The following is a 22,494-nucleotide window of genomic DNA, read 5'->3' as shown; positions in this document are numbered from 1 at the left end:
AGCGCAGGGGCACAGCTTGACTCCTCATCGTTGGCAAAAAGAAATTCTGTTGGGTTTTTTTGTTTGGGTTTTTTTTTTGTCTTTTTTTTTTTTAAGGTTTTTGTTTGTTTTTTGGGTTTTTTGTTTTTTAAAAGAAAAATACAGTGAAGACACTAAAAAGAGAATTCAAAAGAGAGAAAAAGGCAAGAGATGTTAGGAATAAAGGCTCTTCCCAGCACTTCCATTGCCTTGGAGTGTAACAAATCAAATCAGCCCCTTCTTCTACACTCCTGCCTCCCCTCAGAGTTACCTTGCCCAGCTACTGTCATTTCCTCTACAAGAGGCACTCAGTAGCTGTACCAAGTCTTCCACACTTGATTACCTGCTCAGCACCCTCCACCCCAACACTGTCACACTGCCAGAAAAGCATTCATGAGGAATTAACAAAATGGCTCCCCAGCCCAGCACCTTCTCCACCCTTCCTATCATCCTGGAGAACTGGAAGCTACCTTTACACCTAAGACAATCTGTTCCCTCAAAGTTTTGGCAGCCAACCTTATTCTTCCCTCTGAGGCCAAAGGACATCTCAAAGTAAGGTGAAAGGAAAGGAAATATACCAATCCCTCACAACAACAAAGTCTTAACTTAAGGCTTTTTTTCCCCAACAATTCCCTCCTCATGAGTTCCCAGGCATAAGTACAGGCTCACCTAAGCAAACACTGGTCCAGTGGCAATTGCTCCTCACTTCCCAAGGTGATCAAATGGCACACTTGTCTACAAAAGAAAAAGAAGAGTTGCTAAGGGCTGGAGAGGACAATAAAAAGCAAAAAAGGCATCAAAACAGAGACAGTGCATGTTTCTCTCAAGACACCCTCCCTCTCAAGAGTTTACTGCTTGGCTTCTCCAAACCACTGTGGTCTGGAACACAGCAAGATGATGGCTTATTCCAAGCAAGGCAGAGAGCTAAAATGGCAGTACTCAGCATAGCCTCCAGAAAATACATAACAGAAGAGCAAGGAAGAGCAAGGGTGTAACTTGGTACCACTCCCCTCACCACACCAGAAGCTTCCAGCTCTTGTCAGCTCCAGCAAATCATGCAAAAACTGCTCCGGGGCTTGTAGACCTTCTGGGACATCCAGGCCAAGGCCAGGAACACTGCAGCAGGAACTCACCTGTGATGCTGAAATCCGTGACACCTCTTGCCGCCCTGTGAGGTCAGACGAGGAGACGTTGGCAGGAGCTCCTCGGTGTAACCTCATGCTGACCTTCCGCTCCCTGTCCACTCTTGAGATTGCTCTGGGGGACGTGTTGCCTGTTGGGGCAGAGAAATGTCGAGACAAAAATATCAGTCAATAGCTTTGGTTTCTGGCCAACAATAGGGGTGGCACTCTCCCCCAGCTCTCCCACCCCCTCACCGGACTGCTGGATTCGGGAGGTGGGGGTGGAGGCCATGGGCTCGGCGACATTGCGAAGACGGTTGGCAGTGGCTCCGGCAGGTGGGCCAGGGGGCAGTGCTCGCGTGGCTGACCCTCGGAGCTGCCCCATCCTCTCCTCCCGCTCGTGCTCTCGCCGCTCCCGATCCATATCCTCAGGGTTCCGGGCTGCACCCTGAGTAGAGAAACCCCGACGCCACACACGGCTGTTAGGCAGGAGAGACAGCAGCAGCCCCAGACAGAAAACACACAGTGCTCCATCATGCCAAGGAAGTGGAGCTCCACCCCCAAAACTCCCCTCACCATTTTCCACTGCACCAAGAAAGGACCTCATTCGATTCCAAAACAAAAGAGGTAAGAAAGCATATAAACTACAGCTGTTATTGCAACCCACATCTATGTCCCACCTTCAAATACAGTTCTCTCCTGAAAAATTATCTCTAGCTACAGATCTACTGATTCAAGTGCTCCATCAGACACGCTAAAATAACAGTAACTATACCCCCAGTTAGTTATACACCAAACAACTCTGCCTCTTTTTCACTCTACCTGGTCCCTTTGCTCAGGCTGTTTACCAGAGCTAAGCACAGACATCAGGCAGTTTCCAACCTTCCTCCCCCATCTCCATGATACAAACCAACCCCAGTCCAGCTCTTCTGCCAAACACACTCACAAATTTAAGCATGTTCCAGTCAAAGACGTAGTCATAGGAGAAGCCTTGGCGGTGGAAGAGGTTGCGGAAGAGTTGCCGCAGGTACGAGTAGTCAGGCTTATCATCAAACCTCAGTGAACGGCAGAAGTTGAGGTATGTCGAGAACTCAGCTGGAGAGAACAAAGAACAGCTGATGGCTGCGGTTTGCCATCCAACCTGCCTTTCAACAGCGGCCTGCTGGACCAGGACAGCACAAACACTGAGCTGTGTAACATGGACTGAGCCTGCTGCTGGCAATGCTTTGGCCACCAAAAGGACTCCATCTCTCTTTTTACCAGAGAAAATGTTAAGCACCTCTTTCTGTCGGCTTCTCCAAGCAAGACCTAACAAGTCACAGTGCCTGCTGAAGGACAGTAGGAATGCAGGCCTAAAGAAGAGCTGAAGACAAGTTTTGGGAAGTTCAACTCAGAACAGAAGTCCTCCTAGCTCAGTAGCCTGTCATACACAATGGTCAGAAGTAGATGAGAGGAGAAAGAATGGGGCAGACAAATCTGACACTTCCACCGACATTAGCCCAGCACCTGCTTTCAGCTCTATGAACTTCCTGATCTGGATGTAGTTCCTAACTATTCAGTAATTCTCATGATCTCTCCTCCAACTCCTGTAAGATTTAAGCATCCACAACATCTTCTGGGAAGGAATTCCACAGGTCTCACACTGGCTGTGTGAAGAGCCACAACCTTTTGTTTTGAAGCGGGCAGAAACCAGCATTGTTTTTCTTCCAATACAAAAATTGGGGCCACCAAATAATCAGCTCCCATCCAAACTTCTGTAGGCACAGCCTACAGACTTCTAGACTTCTACCATCTCTCTATCTACCTCCTTTTCCAGCAAACTCATTACTTGAGCAGAAATCAACTCACCTCTGGTCACGCTTTTGGCCCTTTCCTCAGTTATACCATATCCTTTGTGAAACAGTGGGATGGACCAGACCTACACAGTGCATGCAAGATTAAGTGGGCCATGGGTTTATGCACACTGTTTGGGCTTCTTTTCTAGTAATTCCTAACGCTCCCTTTCCTCAGCAGCCACCGAGCACAAAGTTGATGTTTTCACAGAACTATCAATTGTAATTGCATCAGCTCATTGGTGAGTGGCACTGGTCAGCCAGAGCCTGCTACTGTGCACATGACCTGAGGACCAAGACTTCTCTCTGTTCTCACATACATTACTCCATGCTTACCTCCAAAGAACTACATTTGCCACTTTAATGCCTGGTTATTCCTGAGACTCCTCATTAAACAGTAAAATTTCAGCACCATCAGCATACCTTCTCAGCTCAATGCCAACCCCCCCTTTAAAATGCTCACCAGGTCCTAAAGATCCCTTAGCACTCTCAGCACCCTCATGCCCTTACTATCGAAGGTTTGACTGTCCACAAAAACACATTTCCCACTTCTGAACCCGACCTGTACCGCAATCGCTCCGTTATCCTTCTCATCACCTGTGTCAGCAGCACATCCTGGTCTGGGGTACTGGGCACTGCCCTTTAGGATTCAGGATTCCAGGGGGTTTCAGCAGGTGAACAAGCCAAGCAGCAGACAAGACAGCCATCAAGGTGAGAGCACTTACAAGGGTACCCTTTGCAGAGCACCTCGATGGGCGTTGACATCTTTTTCTCGCTGATCCTCTCGTACTTTTGGCGCTTGGTGGCAGCCTTGAGGCCCTGCCAGGGCAGCGAGCCCAAGTTGAAATACATGAGCACATAACCCAGGCTCTCCAGGTCATCACGGCGACTTTGTTCTGTGAGAAGTTACAAAGGGGCAAGGAGTGAGCAGCAAACGAAACCGCTTTGGCAATCACATAGCTTTGGAGGTGAACACTGAATGGAACGACCAGCCCTTTCTCTTTTCTGGTGGATTTCTACAGATACTCAAACTTGTAGAAGACATTCCATAGCAAATTCCTGTAATGATGGACATAGTACAAGAGTTAAGGTGCTCCTCTCCCCATACAGCCCAACCCACTATGTAACTAATGACTGACTACCTCCTCACTTGGACAAGCCTTAATTCACAAAAGAATTTCACATCTCAAGAACTGCTGCAGCAACCCTGCCTACTTTGCTCTTCCCAGTCCCAGAGGAAGGGCACCTACACTACCCCACCCAGAATGATTCTTCAGTCCAAGGATTAGTCATGACAGAGGTAGTCACAGATAGACAAAGCTAACAGAGCTAAGTCCAACACAACCCTTTCAAACACATCTTCTAATTTAAATTGCTGATAGTCTTTAAGCAGGGCAGAAACAAGGAACTAGGGACCCCTTCTTGTAGTAAACAACTTTGTTGATAGTAGAAGCCTAACATGTAATGTACGAAGAGGTCTTTCCAGCTTGGCGACATTTTTCAAGCTGTGGAGGAAAGGGGCATACTTTGAAGAAAAAACTCCCCTCCAAATGGGGAATGACTATATAACTGGCATCACTACCAACTCTACTTAGACCAAGGGTTGCCCTTAAGATGCCATTGGAAGGACTCGTCTCTAGATGCTTACTAATGAAGCAAAAGAAACTGGCTCACAAAAAAACCCCCAACATTTCACACTGACCTTGTTCTTTAGAATAGCCAAGCCAGTTTAAAGTTTCAAGCTATCTCAAGAAGGATTTGATGCAGAATCTCAACAACTGCAAATATTGCCTGGTTAACTCCTCCCAACTCCTCCAACACTGCTTGCAAATTCATCTATAAATCTTGCCAAGATTGTCTTGTTCTTGTCTCCCTCCCAAATAAAATAAACACTTTGGAGAAAGTACTTTACATCTCCAGAAGAACAACTGACACAGATAACAGGCAGGCAAAATATGGCTTAAGGGAGAGCACAGGGATAGAGAAAAGACTAAAGACCTTCCTCTATTAGATTAACTTACTACAGCACATTTTGCTGGATTCAGTGCCACATCCTGGAAGATGCTGCAGATTATATACTAGTCTATGAGCTATCAGTATCGGATACATGCTACCACCTGCCCCATTCAAAGGCCAGTAGATCACTACAGATATCCCTTTTTCTGTTAGCTGAGCTGAATCCTAACAAAAGAATAGCTGTAGCAGGTCACAAATACACATATCCTCATGTAACAACACAAGCTGTGGGTCACAAGGCTCTTTCCTCCTTGTGAATGTCTCTCACAACTTCCTAGTTGTTTTGAGAACTGAGGGCTTGGCAAGTTAAAATTGTTGAGTGGGGAAAAAAGTACCATGGTTGCAGAAGAAAAGGAGGGTCTCATCATTCCATAACTGATAGGAGAGATCCTTTGGGTCAAAACACATGAAACACCACAAAAATGCCACATTCCAAGACAGTAGGGAAGAAGGCAGTCCTGCATATTCCCAAAGTGTCTTACTTTGAGCATGCAGAAATTACAGCATTTTTTGACCTCACGAACTTACTGCCTCAAGTTGCCCACTTTAAAGGGGCTAATACTTCCTAATCTTATCAGGCTACTGCCAAAGATAATTACATGGCTGTCTGGGAGATACTTAGGTGCTATGACAGGAACAGAGAAAAGAAACCCAGTTTTGCATTTAGCCTAAGGTTGGGATACGTGTACTCTCAGAGGGCTGTGATTGCTCACCATGCATATCAAATAAACAAAACTAAACAATATTGGCTAACTACCTACATCCTTAGACAGGAGGCATGTCTAGGAAATGGAGTCAGAACACACACCCAGAGCTTGAAAGCACAGGAGACAAGGATAACCTCAATCCTGCAGTCTTGCCAGTCCTTGACTTATCCATGCTGTAGCTTTAACACCTCTAGCTGTGGCTTCCTGACTAGAGCGCGGTGGTTCCCCTCAGAAGAGTAGGCAAAGGCAGGGCAGGAACCAGAGAAACCTACTGAACAAGCAAATCAGCCTTTCAGGAATAAATCAGAATGTCGCCTCCAAAATCTTGCTTGAACTCCAAACTGCTTAGGGCAGGCTGAGTAACACACCTCCACTTGTGTGAAGCACAGCACTTTTGAGCAGAGCCACCAATGCCATCCAGAACGGGATATATTCTGCAAACAGATGCCTGGTCACAATCCTACCAGTTTAGGGAAGGCCAGAATTAGAGACTTGGGATTAGAGAGCCTCAAGTCAGTGGGGGATGCTATGAGCCCTCACTGAAGGCAATGAGAGGGGTTAAAAACCAAATTAGGAAGCTAACTAGTATCCATTACGTGCATGCAAACACACCTTAACTGTGTCTTAACACAGCAATATGATCAAGGAAAAACAACTGCAAGCACAACGCCTAATTATTAAAATGCTGAATGGTAAGTGTTTGACAGCACTGCACTCCCCATGTTTAGCACCTCACGTACATGTGGGCATTGTAGCCCACTCAAACAACTTCAGTGAGACTCACACCTGTGATGACCCTGAAGCGCCAACACAAGGGGTCACAATTGTCCAGCTGCCTCAAAACATTGTAGCAGTCTATTACCTGTAACCCTATGTACAAGATCCTGAATTAAACCTTGGAGGAGGGTAAAGGACAACAGTTTCTACATCCTGTTTATTTGTTTCATTTATAGTTACTATTACACATCTCCCAATCTTTAATTACTTTTTTTTTGCAGGGTCAGGATACTAGGTAACATTAAAGAGCAAAGACCTAGAAATAAAACTCTACCTCTACACACCAAGGAAACATTATTTAGTGTTAACTACTTTCTACTTTTAGAAACATGACAATCAGTGACTAACTTTCACAGCATCCCTGGGCCACAGGGAAAAAAAAAAAAAAACAACACTTTGGAGTTTGAAAAGTGAAAGAAAAATACAAGTGACGTGAATGCATCTGCTGAGCATGTCAGTCCAGAAGCAGGATTATAGTAATGACCTGTGATACCACACCATACTTCCTCTCTCCATTTTATCTCAGCTCTCCTGCAATGGGTTTTTTTTTTTTTTTTGAAAGCAAATTTTATGAAAAATGTCTTTTCCATAAGAAACTCATCCTTTCCTCCCTCCTTCCCAAAAGCCCTTCCAATAGGAAACACAAGGTCACCTTCCCACACAACCCAGCATGTCCTCTCAAACCCAACCCACTCTGCAAGCAGTCTCCTGCCAGTTCCCTCCCACCCCCAGTGAGGTTCCCAGCCAGCCCACACCTTCACTCCCTTTCCAAAGCAGGGTCCTCAGAAGCCAAGTCAGGGGTGAGTGGCAGGACAGGACAAGACATGCTTGGGCAAAGACCGAAGACTGAGGACTGGTTGCCTTGGACACAAAGTTCATGACAAAATGTGTTTCTTTGCAGCCTAAACTGTTTCCTGAGCGTTTTCCTCCACACTGATCCCACCGAAGTGATGCTGCTCCCATGCAGAACTCCCTAGAAATCGGCTAAGAGTCTTCCCTGGAGCCAGCCCAGCTGCAGGCAGGCTTAACCAAGCAATGTTTCCCTGATTACATAGTCAGATCTGATCTTGCACATGCTGGACTAGAGTTCCCCTTTCTCTCCCCACTGCATGGCAACAGCTTTTAAAAACACACAAGAATCTGGAACGGGTGACAGAGGGCAGGATGAGCAGGAGGACTTATGATCTGCACAGCCTACACTGATACCATCTAGGATATTCATTTGGGAAGGCACTGCCCCCCACCCTCTCTGTCACCCAGACAGAGACTATCAGGCTTCTTCTAAGACTGTCTCATGGGCACACCGGGCATCTATTTCAGACATTACAGGCTACAGGGGGTGCAAGGGACTCTCATCCCTAGAGCATGTGAAAATTGACTGGAATGCGTGAACCAAAGCCTGCACAGTCCAATGACTCCCCCAACGGCAAGTCTCCAGCTGTGGAACCCTCCCCAATTTTGCCTCCTACTTTTTTCCCCCTGTCACCAGGAAAAGAATGTGTTTCCTCCAGACATCGGAATGCCCAACCCTTAGCTTGCAAATTCAAATAAAGGCATTTATTCATTTGCTATTCCTGTCACACAAATACCCCGGCACCTGGTTCCTTCCCTCTCCCTAGACCACATTAATGTAACGTTAAGACAGAGAATTTAGTCTCTGAAAAGTCAAAAAATTCAGAGTGCTGGTTCCCATGGCAATGCTGCTAACTCACTAATATCTCTGTCATATACCCTGTGGCAAGGTCTTGAGAAACAGGAACTCCAACTGAAACCCAAACACCCCCACCCCCTTTCCTCCAGGCAAGTCATTGTAACCTTTATGCCATTCAGGGCAACTATCGGCAATGTGGAGATAATACACCCGAGACCTGTTGCGCAGAGTAACTCACACCCAGACTCTCCCGAATCAAAGGGCATGGAGAGAGCGGCGGCTGCACTCAGACCAATGGCATATGCAATTTGCCCTTGGATTACTGTTTAGACATTGTTTGTTCATCCTGACACACAAGCCAAGCACCAGTAGTAAAGGGCTAAGTTGGGGTGGAATGAATAATGAAGTCGTTCAAAAGCCACAAGCAGACATTTAGCCTCTCGTGATCGGTTCAGGCAGAGCAGGCACACACAAAAGAATCGACAGACATAGTAGTGAGAATTATTTTGTGCATGTCTCCTTGTGGCAGTTACCATGGCTGTGGAAATCTTGACTGAGAATTCAATGGAGAGTCAGTTATATATATGCAGGTCAAGCCAAAATACAGAAGGCCAACTCAGAAAGCTCTATGAGAACTATTTTTAATAACATAGAAGAGGTCAGGAGATTACAGCCCACTCTCAACACACAACACTCCCCATTTTGATATAAATAAAGTATTCTCCATCTAAAGTTATATAGTATTAAGCAAGGAAGACAGTGGGAAAAACTGCTTTATTTTCTGCAGGCCAAGTATTGACTTCAGATATCTGAGAAATATCTTCAAGAGGGGAGAATGCAGGAAGAATGAGGACATGAAATCCTGTGGAAGCTGTTAGTTTGAAAGGTTTGAGTGCCTTGCTCTGATTTTCAAATTCCCAGGTTAGGTTATACACTTGAGAAGAAGGGCCTTCCACAGATATAAACTATCTGCAAGCACAGCAGATACTTCCCTGGGTCCAACAGGCAAGACAGCTTCGATGATTCTGCTCCTTAAGAGTTGCCAGTCAATAGCAGAACCAAGTCAGTTTGCTCCAAATGGACCCTACAGTAACTAAGGAGGCCTCACAGTGTGAACAAAGTTTAGCTTAAATTTAGCAGAGAAAGGAGGTCAAATGCTGGAAAGAAGTTTTTGGGCAGAAAACAGAAGATAAAAACTGCAAGAGGTTTTCAGATATGCTCATCAGAGCCACCAGGGGCTGACTCCCAGGACAATAGTTTGGGTGACTTCAGGAGGTTTAAGCACGGTGGGTACTAACTGGCACAAGGCTTTTACAAAACCTGGGATGATGGTCATCAACAGTGTAAGACCTGGCTGAACACTCAGCATTCTTTTCCAGCCTAGTTTCATCTCCTCAGTACTAACCACACACATTAAGGACAGAACCCTACTCCCCTGAAGCTGCCTCACTGAGTTCGTGTAGTTCACAGACACATGTGTATTTTGAAGGCCTGTGACAGCCAATCCTCAATCACAGAACAGGGGCGTCCAGGCAGCTAGAATCCTCCCCTCATTTCAGCTTCTTGTATATCTCCTGCACATCCCCATCCTCAGTAGTAGGTAACACCATATTGCAGTAGGCCTCTTATCTTCCAGCTCTGACAGCTACAGAACAATCACTGATGAACGCACTCAGGAGTCAAAAAGACAGGTTTCAACTGCACATATTCCTAAAGGCTCAGTGCTTGTGAATGTCTCCTTTACACATCTAATCAGCCTGCAAAAATTGTGCAAAGGCAGATTTAGTAGAAGCACAGTCAGGGAGGTCACAGCCTTAATGCTCAACAGGGACCCGTGCACTGAGCAGTGCAACTACATAGATCAGAAGACGATTTCTGTCTTCAAGGAGCTCAGAATGCCACCACAGCAGCAGAAGTTACACAGGTGTAGCATTTAAGTTATTTGCCCACCATCTCAAGGCAGGTCAGCAGCAGAGTGAGGCAAAGAACCCAACCCCCTCCTTCTGGGGACATACAACCTCCTCTGGAAAGCCCCACCGAGAGGCAACAGCAGGCTCACCGATTCCCAGGTGGGTGTTGATAGAGGCGTAACGGGCTGTGCCAGTCAGATTCTTGTTTTCCCGATAAGGGATGTGCTGGTGGGTCCGGGCGTCTCGGTACTTCTTGGCCAAACCAAAATCAATGATGTATACTAGGTTGCCCTTTTTGCCAAGGCCCATAAGGAAATTGTCTGGCTTCACATCCCGATGGATGAAGTTCTTGGAATGAATGTACTCAATACGGCTGATCTAGAGGATGGATAGATAAACAAATAAATAAATAAATCCTGAGACAAGCAAGAAACAAACTTATTTTAACTGCATCTGTTAAAAATAGTACCCCGTTCAAGACGCTGGCCCGTCAGAGCAAGAAAAGGACACTTTGCATTGAGTATCAGTGATGACAGCCAAGGAAATGACACCCTCTGGACGCTGCAGGATCTGGAGATGGAATTTAACCCTGCACACCAACCCAGTCCTCACTCTGAGAAAGTCACCATTAACATCACAAGGAAAGATGGGAAGCAAGTCTATAGGGACTAAAACTTTGAGCTTCAGCATTGACAGCTGTCAACTTCTGAACTTAGCTGGGCCAGGAAAGGAATGAGTCTGTTCAGAAGAGCTAAGGGTCTTGAACCCAGGGCATGAGCAGTGGAATTAAAATAGGTGCCAATAATTCATCACACAGGCAAAAGTATCTATGTGTGCAACACTAACACAAGGCGAGCAGCAGGCAAAGGAAGGAGGGATGGAGATAAGGAAATGCCACCAGTGCCTAGGTTCCAGGCCCCCAACTTCATCAAGAAATAGAAAGCTGGCAGCCACTTGTGCTAAATGAAGAAAGCCTCAGATACAGCAGTTCTTAAGCAGAGGGAATGGGAAGGGAGTGTGTGGGGGGAAAAGGCATGGAAAAGGAGAGTAGGCACAAATGCTTCAGAGGAAACTCACCATCTGGTCTGCCAGCAGCAGAACTGTCTTGAGACTAAATTTGCGGGAACAGAAGTTGAAGAGATCTTCCAGGCTGGGCCCCAAGAGTTCCATCACCATCACATTGTAGTCCCCCTCTGCTCCACACCACTTAATGGAGGGGATACCCACTGGGGAAAGAAAAAGATTAAGCCCAGGGAACAGAGAGGATAGATGTTGAATCCCCTGCTGAGAAGATCATGTACAACACCAAATCATTTCTTTTCTACAGCCCTCCAGAATAGTTTCCTTCTCCAACCACTCCCCCATCCCCATCATTTCCTCCCCATCTCACCTCCTCCCTGCATCATCTTGTAGAACTTGCTTTCAATGTGGAGCTGGGGATGCTTGGTTTTGACACATTCCAGTTTGATGGCCACCTCTTCACCAGTTGCAATATTGGCCCCTGCATAAGAATGCGAGTGAAATGAAGATTGCACAATCTTCTACTGAAGTTAAACACTTCTAACAAGGCCTGTAAAGATGCCAAGACCTTAAGATTTGCTCTGAAATTTATTCTCTATGACAGAAATGAGATTCAGCTACTTCATCTTCATACGGTTTCCAGCACTGCCATTTGTAAACACAAGCCAGAGAGAGGCACATGAATAGGAAACCTGGTCTGATCCTGAAGTCAGTCTAGAACAACAATCCTACACATGAACTGCCTTGTTATCTCAAAAAGTGACAGACTTTGGTAGGTCAATCTGCACAGATCAACAGTACCTAAACCCTCCTAGTTTGTTGTAGCTTCCTCTAATCATAAACCTAGCCCCTGAACCCAAGCAGTCCCTCAGGTAGTGATAGGGAGTATCTCATCCCCAGAAAAATTACTGGTTACCTCAGTTACGTAATTTCAATACAGCCAATTAGTTCAGGATGAGACATTACTAACATGCGAGCTCTCTCTTTTCTCCACAGCACTGACCTGCTCAATACAGACAATTTCCAAATCCCCAGCTTCTCTCTCTCCTGAGGGTTTTAATAATACCTTTATCTTTTGCCAACACAGAAACATTTGCTATATCACAAATTAGAAGTATGAAGAAATAAGCAGAATCCAATCCTGAATTAAGCTGTCTGGACACCTTTGTTGAAGGTATTGCTAGATACTTGCAATGACACTAAACCACTACCCCATATGCTTCTCTCTGAAAACAACTGAGCTGCCAGCTGCAAAAGCCAGCACTCTGGTCCCAAAGTGCACTGTCAAAGAAGGAACAGGCTGCTCCTTTTCTTGTACTTGCTGAAAGGATTCCAGATGTTTCACATCATCCTAAAATGGAAAGGAGGAATATCTGTACACGGGTCACGGGCATGACACTCAAGACTTGCTTTTCTCCTCCCCTGCCATGCCCACTTCGCACACTATGACAAGCCCCTCCTCATATCTGGAACTATTAGAAATTTCACTTAAACACAAATCAGAGAGCAGCCCTGATCACAAGCAGCTTATGAGCACCGTCATAAAATAAACTATTCCAGAACATGCATGCCAAACATCAGCTGGAGTCAAAGGTGATGTTTTGCAGATATCCCATAGCTAGTTTTGGTAGGTCTGGCTAATTTGTGCCTCCTGAACCCTGAGATAAGACTTTAAGAGTCCACAAGGACAAGCTGCAGATAAATCTCTTCATTTATCCTCTTTCACACACTGCCTCCAGAGCCAAGGACCAAAGAAAAGAAGGAAATGTTCACACAACTGGATTGCTTCTCCCCATGGATCTGAAAGAGATCCATCTCCAGCTGAAGAGTTCTGGCTTGTACACAAAGTTAGCCAAGAGCTGCCTGCTAGCAAAAACACATGATCTAGATGCTGCAGCACTGGGTTGAGACAGACAAGCTGCTAGGAATTTGTAAGAGAGCAACAAAAACGATTGGGGCCTAGAGGGATTGATTTACTAAGGAAGATTAAAAGAGCTAAATATGTAACATAGACAAGAGATACAACTAAGAAGGGTGGGGAGAAGAATGGGACATGACAACAGTCTACAAATATTTGAAGGCTGTAAACACTAAGGAGGGAGAGGAATTATTTAGGGTGCTCTGAGGGAGGGGAAGGAGGAGCAATGGGATTAATTTAATACAGATTTTAATGCACGATCCAGGAAAAGAGAAAGGGGAAAAGCCATCCTGAGAGGCAGAAACATTTGTCCAATGCTTACTTCTGAAAAGATGCTGGCATTTTCCACTTAAAAACTGGTGGCCAGAAAAACAAGTCCGTATATTCCCTTCACTCCACCAGAGGACCCTTCTTAAAATCACCAGGTGATGCAAGGAGGAAAAGAGTAAGAAAAGGGACTAGTATCCTTCCACTTTTTAAATTAGTGTTCAACCACCGGCTCTCATTCAGCATGGAAACACCCAGGACATCCAAAAAACATAAGAGCACTTCCTTCTCTTGTCTCTTTCCCCTGGCTTTGTGAAGACTTTCCTCCAAATCCTCTGAAGCAGCTCCCTTGTCTGCTCCCAGAGACAAGGGAGAATTTTTCCCTCTCCCGATACATTTTCTGACACACAAGCAATGATGAATCTCTCAGACTTTTTGCAGCATTAGCATTTTGAATGAACCCGATTCCCAGAACATGAACCATGGAAACATGAATGAGTTTTCATCTCCACATTACCCTGGGTGTTCAGAAACATGGAGATGCATCCACCTACTGGGCTGTCTGCAGGTAGGGAGTATTATCTGTGGGCACATAAAGGGAAAGCAGGGGTAGGCATCAAGAAGACTCTGATTCTTCAAAACGTGATTATGTGATTCAGATGCTCAGATGGCCTTCAGCCCCACTCTCCATAGCCCAAGCACAGATGTTACTTAGAGAAAGAAGAAATAACCCTGTGGCCTAGAAGAGCACAAGTAGACTCAGAGGATGGTTTGGGTTGGAAGGGACCTTAAGGATCACCTAGTTCCAACACCCCTGCCATGAGGGACATCTTTCACTAGGCCAGGTGGCTCAGAGCCCCATCCAACCTGGCCTTGAACACTTCTAGGGATGTGGCATCCACAACTTCTCTGGGGTACCTTTTGCAGTCTCCCACCACCCTCATAGCAAAGAATTTCTTCTTAATCTATAATCTAAACCTTTTTCAATTTAAACTCATTCCCCTTGTCCTATCACTAGGTGCCCTTGCAAAAAGTCGCTCCCAGTCTTTCTTGTACGCTTCTTTCAGGGAGGGAAGGCTGGAACTAGGTCATCCCAAAGCCTTTTCTTCTCCAAGGCTGAACAATCGCAATTCTCTCAGCCTTTCCTCATAATAGAGGTGCTTCATCCGTCTAATCATTACTGTGGTCCTTCCCTGGACCAATCTGACCTATTCTTTGCTCAGGGGGTCACTGTCTGAACTCTTTAGGCTTGTTCCCTCTCCAAACCTCACCATGTCTACAAGTTGCTCCCCGTACTATTTCTTGGCTAGAGATCCACCTAGATCAAGACCACCACTAGCCAGGAGGGAATTTAAGGGCAGGAGTCTTTCTGATCCTTTGTTCCATGCTTCGACCACCATCTTTTTTAAAGCTACAAGTACAAAAGCAACAGTTCTGTGCTCTCTTTACAGACTGGAAAGCACCGTGTTTCAGGCAAATACAGCAGAGTCTGCTAGCTTCAGCCACTCGAGAGACTGAATGTAGGATGGGGGATAATTCCAAACATCCTCCCCCAGTCTCGCTCCGCTGTGGGGGCTGCACAAATTCAACTCATTCATCACAAGCTCTTTGAAACGGGGCCCCGGGGACAGAGGATGTCACCGGCTGAACAGGATCTTTTCAGAGTGGAATCCTGACTGCATGTCTGATACAATAAACACCGCCCTCCCTGAGCATCGGGGGCAACAGGCAGAGGCCCCGCACTCCCCACCGCCTGCGCCCCTCTTTACAGCCTGCCGAGGGAAGAATGGAGGGCTGGGAACAGATGGATGAAGGCAGATAGGGCGAGAGAGAGTTAACAAGCCAGGAAACAAAGGGAAGGCACTCCCCTCCCAGCAAGGGAGGAGCCTGCCACCAGGAACTGTCCCCAGCCAGCTCAGGTCCCAGCATGCTTTGTCTGCCCAGCTCCTCTCCACCACCAGTGTGCATCCCGGCCAAACCATTCCTACACGTCCAGCAACCCTGCCCTGCCTCTTGGCCAGCACCTCTGACAAAGCACCTCCCCCTCCAGCGGCCCAAAGGTCTCGACAATTCCTCTGCAAACTGGGTTTGCTCTTCTGAACGAGCATTTCTAGAGGTAAATGGGCTAGCCAAGGCTCATGGGCAGCCTGATCTCATTTCCCAATGGGGGGAGAATATTCCACCCAGCACATCTATCCCTCAAAGTAGGACATGGAAGGAATGTGCTTCAAGACCCAGCTAAGGATTAACACAGTCCATCCTTTGTGTCTACCCACATAAAAATCCAAGTTTCCTTCTGACAGACAAAAAACCTAAAACAAACCCCGAAGAGGACAGCAGGCAGCACCCATTGGTTATAGAGCAGGTGAAGGTAGTAACACCCTGAAAGAGAAGGATAAACCATATAGCCCCTACTAATCCTCAGAGACAGACAAGCCCTGCTCTGTAGCCACACCATTATCAAAGGAGAGAATGCTGAGGTGAACCTGGTGCAGGAGAGAAGTCCTCATGAATGAGTCCTTCCGTCTGCAGAGAAGGCCGTGAGAGCATAGCATGAACACAAGCGTCCTCCAGACACACCACCACAGACTACATGCCCAATCCCTCCAGGCTGGGGAGTCACCCAGGCTCCATGAAGTCTCGCTATCACTGCTTCAAAACATGCTGGCTTGCACCTCAAGGAACATCACAAGGGCTTTGATACTGCATTCAAGTAACTTGGTTGAATCCTGCTGTGCTCACCACACCGGGGCACTGGGCTTCTTCTGTTTGGTGACAGGCAAGGCAGGCACAACCCCCTCACCAGGGCCTGTTTTCTGTACCTGATTTGCACAGGTGGATGACCTGTTACACGGTACAGAGCAATACAGGATCAGGTCTTTCCATTCAGTACCTCCTTTCTCTCCCTATATGGACCCCAGATGTTTAGCAAGATCCTGACAATTTATCCTGATCCAACTATACTAGACAGGGTCTGCAATGCTTCAAGACCTAGCAAATGTAGAAAATGCTGTGTCTGAGCTACCACCCCTGAATCCTAGCACTGGGAATTAAAAGCACTGTCATCCAAGACACTAACTGGTTGAAGGCCCACACAGGAGCAGCATCCAGGAACAGGCTGCAGTAAAGGCAGCACACAGTGGAACTGGGATCCCAGATCCATTATTCATCCTTTATTCATGTTTTGGATAAAGGTGGCAACAAAGCCTGTTACTGATGATTCCCACAGGACACTTAATCAAGAGGGGCTGCCAACACCAAGCAAGAGAGAATAATAAAGCAAGAGGGAACTGGAGATAAAAGCCAGAGGTTGATTATAGATGGTGATTTACAATCAGAGGAAAATGTAATCTGAACTGGAGGTATTCAATGAAAGGGATTTGGGGAGGGATGGGAAGATGTTGGAGATCCTAGAAGAGCTTTCCTACGATACAGCTGACAGTGTGTTAAGGCCAGTTCTGTAACCTGATAGTGCTGGCTATGGGGAAAGCCAAGGAGACCCAAAGCAGCCTATGCAGAGGCATCACATTACAGATCACCCAGGGTAGTCCTCCACTGCCAGGCACTGGAAATGCCACACCTCAAAAGCAGTTTTGGCTCCAAGCTGCTCAGCAGATGAAACTAGGAAAAATTGAAGGACCAGCAAAAGCAAGGAGTGGTGGATATACTGGGAACCAAAATACAACTCAACTGAACAAATTAACAGTCAAGGAGCACATGACAACCACCTGCAAGTACCCAAAGGGTGCGGACACTAAAGCAGAGGGCAGCCCTTTGGCTGGCCTGCAGGACCACAGCAGAACAGGCAGTGGTGAGAACCAGAGACAAGCTAACACCAGCCCCGATGGAGGGATCGAGCAGGCTGCTGGGTAGTCTCGCCACTCTGGCCCCACATGGTTTGAGCCAATAAAAACATGAGCAGGCAAGCATCAGGGAACATATCTACACATCAGCACACTGGCTTGGAAGAACTTCTACCCAGGTGACCTGCTGTGGTAACAGGAAATCCAGCACTTCATGGGCTCTGTCCACTGAGCTTCCAGCTCAGGTCATTTCAGACATTAATTCTAAATCCCATTACAGATCTAACAGATCTGAGCCCAAGGACTTCAACCAGGCCAGGCTCTCTGACCTGTTTTACACCTCCTGGTCTCATACCTTTCTCTTACAGGTCCTGGACCACCTCTTCTACTACCAGTCTTCCCAAAACAGCATTCCTTCTATCCTTGAAGGAATAGCTATGTCCTCCCTTTCTACCACACGCTCCGTGAACAGAGTTTATACCCACACACACCCAAGCTCAAGAAAAGGAAGCGAGAATGCTGGAATAGGGTATATGACAAATATGCCCCAAACAGTCCAAATCTAAATCAGTCTGATCAACCAGCACTGTGTCTGCAGTATGTGGTAAGGCAAAGCTGAGCTCATCCCCCTTTCTTTACCATGAGAAGGCCAGCAGCCACTAGCAGTATTCCATTAGTTTTTTCTCTTCTCCACCCCTTCCAACCTTACATGGTGCCCACAAATACCAACAGGCAAGAAAAACAACCCAAAACAATGATGCAATTGCGAAAACCAATCTTGAGACAGGCTCTCACACTCACCTAGGTAAATGTCTCCAAACGAACCACTGCCAATCTTTCTGCCCAGCCGGTATTTGTTTCCCACTCGAAGCTCCATGGTTGAGTCGTGCTAAGAAAAGAGGCACAGAAAGAGCAGTGTCAGAGCAGAAACAGGAAGTGAATCATGTAAGACTGCAGAAGAGACTTCCCCACTTCGCCCAGAGGCTGAGCAGTTTTAAATCTTGAAATACTTCACTTTCTACATAGCTTCCATCACCTCTCCTGATCTGAATTTCCAGGGACAGCATGAGCAAGAAACACTGCAGGACCAGAACACTCTCAAGCTTGTTTTTCCCATGCTCCCATTATTAGAATGAAGCATGATTGAACCTCTTCCCCTCTTTCTGCTCAGAGACTAGGGAGAGGTTCAGGAAACCCCTTCTAAGAAGGTTTCAGTGTGTGATCATGCCACACTACTGTAAAGAGGTGGCATGGTACTGCTTCCTCTACCTTACAGTACCTGGCACTGGGACAGAAGTACCTTCTGAGACACCAGGAGGGTCAGGAATAACAAACTCTATGAGGAGTTTCCCTCTGACCCAGCCCTACTCCAACACCTCAGTGGTGGCACTGGTGAAGCAAAGGACCCAAGGGCTACGAGGGACAGACAGACTGCCAGGAGCAAGTGACTGCATCTCTCCTAGGCAGGGGCCAGCACAGGGAGGAGACATCTCGCTGAACTGAACCCTGCAAGGCACACACTGCCTAGGAACACCCCTTGCTTATCTCCACACACTTCTGCTGATCTCCTTTGGTCTACCTGAGCCTCTCCAACTCTCTTGCCTACCTAGGTATGCCAGCTGTTTGTTTTTAGCAGCTCAGGCCTTTCCTCATCCCTTTACCTGAGATGATTAGCTAACCCTTTGACCTCATGTACCCTATCAACATGCCCAGGCTCAGCCTACTCACCTACCACAGAAAACCAACTGGGTGGAAGGACCACAGCCACAGAGTTTGTTCTCTCTGCCAACCTCAACTTCTGCTGCAAACACCTTGGCCAAACACAGCTCCAGCAGCTCCCATCTTAACAGCCCCCTTTCCCTTGCCTCTTCTATGTCCACCAATTTATTCTAGGAACCACATCCCTTCCTGAGACAGACAATGTGTCTCCTTTCAGAGGGATTTGCCACAGTCCTAATTTATGCAGTGCCACATTATTAGCGTACAAAATGCAGACACAGAGCCTGTTGGGGACAGGAAAGGTGAGGAATGATTCATGTTTTCACAAGTGGGAGCGAGGAACTTTCTCTTGCTGGAGTTTGGTGGGAAGGAAGCATTGTTGTAGGAAAGAAGGGAGAAATGGCCTTGTGAGGCAGAAGTACAAAAAAATAATCCCAGCCACAGGATTCTGGGCATACTGTAAACCCAGAGCTGCCTCCCTGCCCCAGGAGATGGGATTACAGAAGAATGGACGGGCTGCGGAGATGTACAGGGAAATAATCCTATCAAGGCATTCAGGGGACATTGTGAACCCTGAAAGCAGAGCTCCAGTCTTCAGAAACCACACACAAAACACTCAGAGGTGGAGTCCCCTCACCTAGTATTTGCTTATTCATGTGGGTTTCTGTCCATCCGAAGTCTACAAAACCCTGTGGCTATTTCTGACTTTCTTACTACCAGGAATGCAGGCAGAGCCTTGGGAACTGAACCAGGAGGCAGGCTTACCTGGGTGAGGGTGCAGCAAACAGACATGATTTTTATCCGCTGCCTGCTGTTCTGTATAACCACATTAACATACATCTGACTTGCTTACACTCCTACTCCAATAAACGATCTAAGGTCTGTGTCCCCGGGAACTGCCACACCACTGTCACAAAGACAACTCTCGATCCTCCTTCCTTCATGGAGTGTTCACCCAGGCCTGTGAACCCTGAGCATTTCCACTTGAGTCCAATTCCCAGCTGGGACGAGCACAGCTGAGCACACAGCACAGACCGGGCAAGAGGGGCCGGTGGGACACTGCAGGTACTGCTCTGCAACACCACAGTCCCAAACCTAAATTCGGACCCACCCTTCTGGGACAGGCAGGAGCCAGGTTAAGAAGGGTTTCTCACACAACGAGGCAGCAGCCTTGTAGCTGATTAAGCAACAGGCTCCAAAGGGGAATCTAAAAAATGCTCCAGGGCGCGGGGGTGGAAGCGGGAAGCAGGATAATGGAGTAAAAAAAATCATGGTCTCGCACAGCTGTCATTTTGCCTTATCTCCCCCCCAACACACATACATACACAAGTGTGAGTAGAAAACCTGGGCTGAGGATAGCCAGAGAGCAAAAGCCTGGATTCCTGGTAAGAGGGCAGGACACACACATCCCACCCCCTCAACAACTGCTCCAGGAGTTCAAACATCTATCCCATTTGCTTCTATTTCACACACATACCCCCATCACCATCTACAGCTTCCGCCCTTTATCTTCTCATCTTCAGGTCTACTGTTACAAGAAGAAAGAAAATTGTACCCACAAAATATATATTCTTACATGTGAAATTTGTATCACCCCTCTATGTATTATTTATACATGTAAAATTTAAAAGCCAAACCTCCTTCCCACCCCCCCCCCCCCACAGCCTTAACCCCCCAGCCCTGCCACCCTTCCTGCACTCTACAGCCAAGGCAGCATTCCCAGGGGCTGCAGGGCAATCATTTAGTTAAACCATTTAGTTTTCCATAAGGGATTAACACACATACAACCTCAGAGCGAGAGTGTGCTCTGCATGAATGTTTGCATACATGAATATCCAATACTACACAATCTCAAAAAAAAAATAATAATACTATCCAGCCGGCAGCGCTGCTTCCCCACACACACCATTTTGCACCAGCCCCTTTTATATAATATAAAATACCCACGTACAGGCACAAAGGCCATTATATAAACACACGATAAGAGTTGATATCACATTGCTGTGCCAGCAACGATGGCGACCAACGATGCAGGGACCATATTGGAGGGGGGGATCATCAAGAGGGGCTGGGGGACAGGAGGGACACCTCTGTCCCACCCGAGGGGGTCGGGAATGAGAAGATGCCCTGTCTAGCAAAAGCCCTACAAAACCAAACCCACGGCTCCATAATGGAGGCTGCCGATCCCAGCAATGCTCCGGCTTTCAGTGGAAGTGTAGGGAGTGGGGGCTGCTTTACCCATAGACTATTAAGGCTTTAAACGGCTTTTTTCTTTTTTTTTGCGGGGGGGATGTTTGAAGGGAAAAAAGGATAGGCTGGGAAACCAGAAATTTGACCTGGCTTAAAAATGTGAAGGAAAAAAGAAAAAAATTACATTGATTGAAATGCAAAACACCAAACCCCTCCAGACCCTTAGACACTTACAGAAAGGAGAGCAGCAAATAAGATGGGGGGAGAAAAAGAAACCCCAAGCACAGAGCATTTGAACTACATTTGAGGAAGAAATAGCCACAACAGGAAAACAGGAAAGGGGGGACACACACCAAAAAATATAATAATAAATCTGTCCCTTACACCCCCACCCCCTACAGGCAAACACTACGCGAAGACAGCCGTACCCGGGCTGTTATTTTTCCGGGTAGGTAACAAAAAGCTGCCACCCCCGGGAACGGCGCTGAACTTCTCCTCGTCCCCCCACTCGCATCCGGACCCGGCATCGACCCCCGCCCCTACCGCCCCCCACAAGAGGAAATATCGACCCCACAATCCCCCCAAACGCAGACACCCCTTCTCCCCCGACGAGGCGATGAGGGGGGCCGGGGAGGGAGACCAGGAGCATCAGTGAACGGAAGGGGTGGGGGGCTAAACCCCCGGGGGGCGGCCCCCCGCCGGGACCCCCGCAGACCCCACCGAGGACACACGGCACCCCCCTCCCCGCCCGGCCCCGCCGGCAGCCAGGCAGGGCCCCGGCAGGCGGAAAAAGGGGAGAAGGGGGAACACCCCCCCCCCAAAAATTCTGCCGGTGGCGGAGGGGGCGACCCCCTCCCCGCGCCCCGACAAAGGGGCTTTTGTCCCCCGCGCCCCCCCGGCCCGGCGCATCGCGCCCTGCCCTCCCCTCCCCCGCCCCCTCCCCCTCCCTCCGCGCACACAAAGAGCCGGAGGGGCCGCCTTTCCCCCGGGGTTTGCGCCCCAAGATGCGGGCGGGCGCCCCCCATACCCACCCTGACGGGAAGGGGGCCGTGTGGGGATGCTGCTCCGCCGGCTGTCAGGGGGCCAGGCGGCCGCGGCGGGGAGGATGACGGAGGATTGGGGAGGGCTGGTGGCGGCCGTGCCCGGCGCGTCCCTCCTTCGCTCGGCTCGGCGCGGCGCGGCGCTGCCTGCCGCCTCCCGCCCGCTCGCCGTCCCCTCCAGCCGGCGTGTGCTCGGCACAGCCCGGCGCTCACCCAGTTTCCATTGAGCCCCGGAGCCAAACCCACTGATGTCACCCAACGCAGCCCCGGCCCTCCTCCTCCTCCGCCTCCTCCTCCGCCCGCCGTTAAAGGCGCAACCGCCGCCGCTCCCGACGCCTTCTCAGCCGCCGTCCCTCAGCTACGGCGGGCGGAGCAGACACACACGGGCTCGGTTTGGGGGACCACGACCCCGCTAAAGGTTCCTGCTCAGAATGGAGCAAGCCCACCCACGGCAGCCACCCGCAGCAGGGTAGCCCCGCATGGGGATGATCGAACGAGGGTGCTG

General features: G+C 48.1%; 1 protein-coding gene across 1 annotated transcript; it reads right to left on the bottom strand.

Moving 5' to 3' along the window:
- Positions 1-97: 97 nt before the first annotated feature.
- Positions 98-22,250, bottom strand: CSNK1E (casein kinase 1 epsilon). The gene is made up of 11 exons (XM_030263011.4): positions 21,981-22,250; positions 17,842-17,929; positions 11,423-11,533; positions 11,110-11,258; positions 10,182-10,410; positions 3,697-3,867; positions 2,086-2,234; positions 1,395-1,587; positions 1,152-1,291; positions 688-753; positions 98-152 (listed from the first exon to the last, which is right to left on the bottom strand). Exons 2-10 carry the CDS (start codon positions 17,915-17,917, stop codon positions 721-723), a joined length of 1,251 nt encoding a protein of 416 aa, XP_030118871.1. The 5' UTR covers positions 17,918-17,929; positions 21,981-22,250; the 3' UTR covers positions 98-152; positions 688-720.
- Positions 22,251-22,494: the final 244 nt, after the last annotated feature.

Source organism: Taeniopygia guttata, chromosome 1A, assembly GCF_048771995.1.
Source record: "Taeniopygia guttata chromosome 1A, bTaeGut7.mat, whole genome shotgun sequence".
NCBI classification, from domain to species: domain Eukaryota; kingdom Metazoa; phylum Chordata; class Aves; order Passeriformes; family Estrildidae; genus Taeniopygia; species Taeniopygia guttata.
This window is presented reverse-complemented; position numbering and strand designations above follow the sequence as displayed.

What these genes read in the sequence shown, in the direction of transcription:
- CSNK1E (XM_030263011.4), bottom strand. Translation starts at nt 17,917, where the DNA reads ATGGAGCTTCGAGTGGGAAACAAATACCGGCTGGGCAGAAAGATTGGC. An exon ending in CAAGATGATGCAGGGAGGAG is followed by an intron (nt 11,259 to 11,422) that starts GTGAGATGGGGA and finishes TTCTTTCCCCAG; the next exon opens with TGGGTATCCCCTCCATTAAG. An exon ending in CAACACCCACCTGGGAATCG is followed by an intron (nt 3,868 to 10,181) that starts GTGAGCCTGCTG and finishes AACTTCTCACAG; the next exon opens with AACAAAGTCGCCGTGATGAC.